The sequence below is a fragment of the Geospiza fortis genome, unplaced genomic scaffold (genome assembly GCF_000277835.1).
Source record: "Geospiza fortis unplaced genomic scaffold, GeoFor_1.0 scaffold130, whole genome shotgun sequence".
NCBI lineage: Eukaryota > Metazoa > Chordata > Aves > Passeriformes > Thraupidae > Geospiza > Geospiza fortis.
The window spans coordinates 5,555,714-5,563,541 of NW_005054300.1; the positions used below are offsets into that span (position 1 = coordinate 5,555,714).

The 7,828-nt window shown below is 40.8% G+C and overlaps 1 protein-coding gene across 1 annotated transcript in view; it reads right to left on the reverse strand.

Annotated features, from left to right (window-relative positions):
* Nucleotides 1-7,222, reverse strand: part of FBXW4 (F-box and WD repeat domain containing 4) — a 67,096-nt gene extending 59,874 nt beyond the window's left edge. The window contains exons 1-2 of the mRNA XM_031061406.1: nucleotides 7,191-7,222; nucleotides 6,803-6,854 (exon numbers count right to left, since the gene is read on the reverse strand). Coding sequence (XP_030917266.1) covers nucleotides 6,803-6,854; nucleotides 7,191-7,222 — 84 coding nt within the window. The remainder of the gene's footprint in view (nucleotides 1-6,802; nucleotides 6,855-7,190) is intronic.
* Between the last annotated feature and the right edge of the window lie 606 nt (nucleotides 7,223-7,828).

The following is a 7,828-nucleotide window of genomic DNA, read 5'->3' on the forward strand; positions in this document are numbered from 1 at the left end:
TGGCGGGGATGGCGATCCCAGGTAACCAGAACATCTGCCTCACCACCTGGAGCAACACCAGCTAGGTACTGCACTCCTGCAAAGGAAGGTGAACAGCAAGGTGATTTAATGCTCATTAATTATCCTTGACCAGGGTCAGGAGCACCTGTCACCCACGAAGTGACGGCAGGGGTCATCTGGTGCTGCACAGCAGTTTTCAACACTCCCGGATTCCTGTGACACATAAAAGAAAGGGTCTTCCCCACATAAGAGCAGGCCTTGCTACAATGGATTTAGGGCTGGCTTTTCACCAGCACCCTTCCTTGCAGTCTATTCCCCCGTCCAGAGCTCCTCAGAGTGGGTGGGGTCTGAAAAGTGCTCACAGTTCACACGTGTGTGTACACATACACAAGCACACCGCCCCGAAAGAACAGTTCATAATAACTGAGTCATTGTTGCCATCCACAGGAGCCTGGAGTACTGACAACGCAGGATTCTGGTCCAAAATGGCAAAGTAGCTCTCCACAGACAGTGGAGCAGGAAAATATGAGTCTAGTGTTGTGTTATTCTTTCTTACAGTACTTTCCACTCTACAGAAGCCTGAAATGCTGGGGAAATTTCTCCCTCAGAATAAAAAAAAAATAGATAAATTATAGGAAGTTCATCATCTGCCTAGAATGCTTTGAACAGGTATCACTTACCACCACAATCAACATCTCATTTTGCAGGGTGGAGTAGGATAATAAATTTTAGCATATAATGAGGTTACCATAGTATACAGGCCACTTGACAGTACTTGCATCCTATTCCAGAAAGCCATCTTGTCTGTCTAATCTGAAGGTCCCAAATACTCCTAGGAGTAAATCAACAGGTCTGGAAGGCCTCATATTTTAGAGGTTCAAAACTGCTGGATAAGGAGCTCTCTGGTCCATTTACACTGAGTTTTATTATACCCTGGAAGTCAAGGAAGTTTCAGAAGGCAGCAGATTTTTTTTATCAGCATTTTTAAGGAGTGATGTCTGAAGTAATTAAAAATTTCTCAACCTGAGTTTGAGCTCAGGTGAAATAACAGCACATCTACTACAGGACTTAAGTAACCAGCTGAAAGGGAGGTAATAAACAAATTTTGCTTAAGATTATGGAAACTTTGCGTGAATGCAGTTTTATGTCAATTTCATATCTTTCTGATTACATGAAACTTGGTTCTTTTTGTAACAGACTACAGTATTTTCTGAAACATTAAAATTATTAAAAGCTGAGTGACTTCTCTGTCTGAAATTGTTATTGTAAAGACATACTTATTTTCAAGTTGGTATTTCTCTAGCAGGATCCCACAGAAACTGCTTATGCACCCCACACTATTTAATATATTTACTAACATAATATTTACTAATCTGAAAAAAATCTGAAATCCTTCTTGGCAAAGCTTTGTAGGAGGCACAAAGCATGGAGCAAGAGGCAAAGGATGCTTATGGCTGCATAGCCCTAAGTTAAGTTTAGGCATAATCACATCATATGTATTTCAATCAAGCCAAATGTAAAGTCTCACATCTAGGAACAAAGAATGTAGGTCACACTGAAAGGATGTAACTCTATCCTGCAAAGCTGCAATTCCGTAAAGACTTCATTAAGATGAATAATCAGCTGAACGTGAGCTCCTTCTGCTGTGCTGTGACCAAAGGGCTAGTGTTGTCCTGGGAAAAAAACAAGAGCTCAGAGTTCTTTTACCTCTGGTTTTGACTCTGTTGTGACTGTTTTGGAAATAATTTGTCCAGACAACACTTCAAGAAGGATGTTTAAAAACTAGAGGAGTTTCAAAGAAGTATAGTAAAGAATGATTACAGGACTGTCAAACATGTTTTGTAGTAAGACCCAAAGAGCTCAACCTGTTTTAGCTTTCTAAAGAGAAGGTTTAAGGTGTGAGGTGATCATACCTTATGAGCACTAAAACAGGAAGAAAAATCTGGATCTTCCATTTAACAGACTAAGAGATAAGATCTCTTGACAGAAGGTGATGGGAAACAAATTTGTGAATGAGGTGTGCTTTTGTAGTGAATAATATCAACTGTTGAAACAGCTTACCAAGATTTATGGTAGATTCACCGTTACTGGATTTATAAAAAACAATACCAGTTGGGTTTGGTTTCAGGTTTTTTCCTCAGAGAGAGAGAGAGGCTTGACCACAACTGCTAAAACTTCACCAGGAATTGACCTGGAGAGTCCTAACTCAGGGTATCAGACCAAGACAGTCCAAGGGGACTCTTCTAGTCTTAGGCTCTCCTACTCTGCAGAGGCAGCATGTGCATAGTGCGTGTTTCCCTGCACGGTGTGGCACTCAAATTCCAGTGGACAGTCTCCAGCCTCTGGCTGTGCTGCTTTACCAAGGAAAACTACTTGGTACAGACCAAAGGAGCCTGGGTGCAAAGTACATGTGCAGCATGACCCTCTGGGATACCAGGTCCAAGGTATGGACAAGTGCATGTGAAGAAGAAGGGCCTTAGTGCCTTCCAGTTGGTAACCCAAGGTGTAAACAACTGTGAAATACTTAGTAAGGATGAAAGGTATTTACACCCAGTAATCTTGGAGAAGGTCAAATATGCTCCAAGCAGGGAACACAGAGCAGTATAAATAAAATTACAATACCTTCCTCTTAAATATGGCATTGTTTTCAAGTATGGACAATTGTCTTACAACACAGTAACAATAGTTTGGGTGGTTTTTTTTTTCCCAAAATGTAGATGCCATCCATTACTTTCTCTGGATTCTTTTTTAAGAGAAATATACCAGCAACTGCATACCCTTGCATACACTTTCTCAGGGATGGTTTTGGATACTGCAGAGCTGTCACAAAGCTGTGCATTGGAGACTGAGAACACCACAGCCTTACTCTTTGCATTAATGCCAAAGTAGGTGCTTATGTAGGTGTCTGCAGGAGCAAGAACTAAGGAAGGTTCTGAACCATTCCAAAAACTGTATGCATAGCGTGATTATTTTGCACTGCATTGTTCACACTCTAATAAAGGACTCAAAGCAGGTGCTCAGTGCAGTGTAAGCATAATAATGTATCTTTCCCAAATCTTACAAAGATCCCAGTGCTTTTCATGGCTCATGACCAGTCTGAGCCTCTAGAAGAGGGGGTAGGTTCTGTGCTGAAGTAGCAGACCATTCCAGTATCACGGCTTGTAAACTAAGAATCAGGGGGCTTAAATCTGCAAAGCCTTAACAGCGTAAGTCAATGAAATCCAGCTTGGAGAAACACCATTTGAATACCTGCCTGTCATTTTTTTTCTGTCTTCAAGGGGTTTTATTATTTGCAGTGCCCCCAAATACACCTTTCCACCTAAAGACACATTCATGTGGACAGCTCTTTGTTTTGTTTTTCCTTCCAACCAATGCTTTTGTGTATTTCTGAAACTTAAGACACCTCCTCTGCTACTACAGTACTTATCTGTAACACCATCGCTTTGAGGGATTAAAGCAGGTTACTTGTTACACACTTAGATCAAGAGTTATCTGAGTAGAAAGTCTATCCCGTTAAGGTTGGCGGAATCTGTTTTTGATCTTGAGTTGTTTTGATTTTCTCTAAGAGCAAGTAACATGTTATTTTAACTTCTGAATAAGGTGTGCTACCTGACTGTGTCTCTTCTGTTTGGCAGAAAGGATTAGAAACCTCCACAGAACTTGCACTCTATTAAAGCAGAGTGCTCACCATTGAGAACCAAGGAGCTGAATTGTTTTCAGATTATATGTGTGTGTGTGTCTTTCCCACATCAAAGACTTTGATGGAAGCTGTTCACGCTATTGTCAGGAATGCAGGGATTGGCACAAAGGTGATTAGCAAAATTGCTTTTCTGTAGGAGAAGCACAAAAATTATCAAAGGATTAAAGAGGATAAAATTAAAAGGTTATGCTGAATTTGGGGGCAAATTTTCTGCTTTTAAATTTTCTCCCAAATTATACATATTGATTTGGTTTTACCTATAAAATATTTGCCAGAAGAAACCAGGATTAGAAACTGTTTCATATGGGTTCTGTTTAAAGGGAGATGAAAAAATCTTCCCTTAAAAATATTCTCAACAGACCCTATTCCAAAACCCATCCACAAGAAGCTTTTGATGAGTACTATGGGCACACAGCTAGCAGCCGTCCCTACAACGTTCTTAACAGCCACAGGATTGGGACCTTTAGTCATGATTATGCTGAAAATTATGATAACAAACAATTCCATAAATCAGTTTGTCATCAGTGATGCTGTTTGTTTACTTTTCTCACTACACTCTGCTGACAAAGATACTAAACTGAGAGGATCACTTTCATTATTCACTTGCTAGGCACATGCAATGCTTTTGTATTTTGATCAAGCAGCTGAGCTGCTTGAATGGTTTGGGATAAAAGGCAATAAAAAGGGATTCTCAAATATTTTAGTGTATCAAAAGGAACAGAGCCTTCCAGAATCTTTCTTGCTTGGCAAAACTGCAGTGCAATAAAAAAAATATATCACCTCCCATAGCCAGCAGAAGTGTCTTATCTTACTGGTTCAGACTCTGTTTATTGTGCATTTTATTTTGAACAGTCCTTTATTATTTGCTAAGTACAAGCCATATACCTATTTCTTGTCTTTGCATTTTGAGTTTTGTTTGTTTGTTTTACTAACCTGTTCTTCCCAGGAAGTCACCTGGAATATTTTATCTGTTTTAAACCTCATTTATCAAAGTATTATCTAAAGCATCGGTTCAGAAAATGTTCATTTTAACTGTTTTCCCAACAATGACCTTCTTCCTCCCCCCCAGGCCACATCAAGTTGTCATTCACCAGACAGCTGTGGAATTTGGAATCATTCCTTTTAAACGCTTTACAATTCCAAATGGTAGATTTCTAATGGCACAATATGATTGCCACAAAGATCTTTAAATTTCCCAATCCTCCAGGCTTCAAAGGCTGGACTGTCCTTGATCTCCTGAAGGAATGCTTTTGAATCTTGTTCTTTTATAGGGGCTACCTATGAAGATATTTTAGGGGCTTTTTCCTTTCGTGCTTAAAACTTGAGGAACTAAACATTCAAATACCACTGGCATTTTTGGGAGTGAGATCAAGACATACAAAGCTGTTTCTAGGGATTCTCAGCTCAGTTTTTATTAATTCCGCAGGTAGTTCCAAAATTTTTGGAGTATTTATAAAGCAATATAAATATCTTTGGTGTAGCAGTGTCTGTGATACTGTTTTATCCTGCATTTTCCTTCCACCTCCATGGCTACATTGTGCAGTTCTCACCTGCCTTGAGCAAGTCTGACAGTGCCCTGACTCATCCTGTGTCCCTGGGTACAGAGGGGTTCATTGCTCTTGGAGGATTCACTGCTGTCATATCACTTACAAGGTAATAATTTGTTTAAGAAAGGTGAGCAAACCTAATCCTACAAATGGTTTTGGGTCTGCCTTGACCAGGCAACCAAGACAGAGCCTCATTACCTGCAACAACTACAAATAAGCAAAAGTATTAGAGTCCTAGGCTCACTTCTCTCTTTTTCTACAGTCAGAGGAAGCATCTCACTAATTGTCCTTTCTTTCACAGTAGGATTTCTCAATCTGGAAGCTGACATTTTTTATTTCTTGCTGGGTAATTCTATTTCTTACTACTGAAACACAAAATTCATTAATTTGAAGTCAAGAGACTTACAGTGCAGCAACAGGAATCTGGCTAATGCTAGAAACAGACTTTCTTTCTATTCAGTTCAGCTTATGCCAACCTATAAGGCAGGTTTTACCCTCTCTCCTCTTACAAATGAAGCACACGTATAAAAAAACCAAGGACAGTATCCTGCTGTCCACACACTGTAGGTCCTAGTCCCACAGCAGAGCACCACACTTGTGCACAGTCCTACCACACAGATTCATGATAGATTTGGGGTCTTCAGCTGTACCCACCTTGGGGAAAGCACTGTCCTTTCTGTGCCCCTACAGTACCTCACACGACATGACCTCTACTGTGACTGAGCCTCTCAGGTATTGTTAGAAGGAGCAATTAATGCTTTGTCACTGCAGTAAGTGTATGTTTAGATACCCCGTGTTGGCAGTACACATGATTTTTAAATAGTCTGCAGCCTAACCTCAGGTTTTGTGACGACAATAACAAACTGCAGGAACCACTGATTACTAACCCAGTTTATGGGTCAGGGAAAGGCCTTAGATCCTCATTTACACAGTTTCTTATGATCACGTAAGGCCCCACTCTCCAAGACTATTTTTATTTGTTTGTTTAGATCAGTTAAAAAAAAAATCCCAGGTCCCAAAATAGAGAATGTTTTCCTTTGGAACTGGAAGCAAACACACTTGATGGCTTTAACATCTGTTGGACAATGCGTGGTTGGGTGGTGGGCACCTCACACAGTTTTGTGACAAACACATGTGCATACAGCGTGTCAGATTATAAATCCAAGAATAAAGAGTCATTAAAACCTCCCTTCTCTAGCCCACCTGCCATGAAAATAGGCTTTTCACTCTATCTATTTAAACTGAAAATTGAGTATTCGGAAGAAAAATGCCGACATTCCAGGGATTCAAGTCAAAATCTCCCCCTCCAGTAAAGGAGGTCTGTCAATTGAACATAGATTGATCCATTGTCTGTCTCCCATCAGGACCCACAAGCCACCCCATGCACATATGCTTCTATTCTAGCTTGAAACAGACCTCACAGTCCCAGGCCATCCCAGTAACATTTACATCTGTCATGGGCTTGATCTGAAACTGCACAATTCTCAAATACCTTTCTGGTTTTAGCATGTGGTGCAGTTTTTGGGTGCAGATTCCAGTCAGATTAGGTTGCTACCCAGTAGAGCGTGAGCCCCTTCAGCTCCACCTTGAGTACAAGCCTTCCTGCTCTTGGAAAGGAGAAAAGAAGAAAGAGACACTTGCGCACTGGATCAACTCTTATCAAAATTCACTTGACTGCCACGAGTGCTAAATTCTGCCCTATCCTTTTTCTTTTCCTCCAGTTTGTAGTGGATTTACCACTGTTAGTATGCCTGAAGTGTTAGTAACAATCTATTGAAATGCCTTTCAAGGACAAAACATCCAGGCTGGGCAAGATGTCCATGCCCCTGTAGAGGAGAAAAGGCTTCTGATTAACAGACATAAGTTGTGACTCTTGAAACTGAATTTACTAGCATGGTGAAGCCTGACAAATCACAGTGCTTCTCACAGATTATTCTCCTCACTTGTAATTGTGCTTGTTTATCTGTTTAGCCATCGTGAGCCTTTAACACGCTGAGCCTAATAACTCCATTAGTAATGCCAGGAAGAAAAGAGCTTTCTAAGGCAGGTAAAGTCCACAGCACTTTTTCACTTTTGGTTATGTCTTTTTCCATGCACACACATACAAATGTGCCTTTCCCCAGCATGAATATCTGTACAAGGAACCAGTGAAGCCATCTCCTTGCTTATTTTCTGTTGCCCCTCTGAAGTGTGGGGCCCATTTGCTGTGTGGATGCTCTGGCAGGTGTTTGGATGTGCAGGTGTGTGCACAGGCAAAGTCCTGAGCACAAGCACAAAGATTCAAATATCAGGACCTTTCAGCCTGAACCTGACACTGCCACTTTAAAACCAGAGATGTGGACATCAAAGTTTTCCACTCCCCAGAAGGAAAGGACTATTTTACACGATGTCTCTCATCTCTCTGCCTTTCCTACAGCCTTCTCTCTCTCTCTCACATACACACTTTTTCTAATACCATCCCTCCCTCTCCACTTCAAACCATGGGAAAAACCTAGGAAAAGAAGCTTGCCGACTAAGGGACCGTTTCACTGCATTGTGTTTTCCAGCTAGACCTGAACAGACTGAAATCAATTCAGTTCTC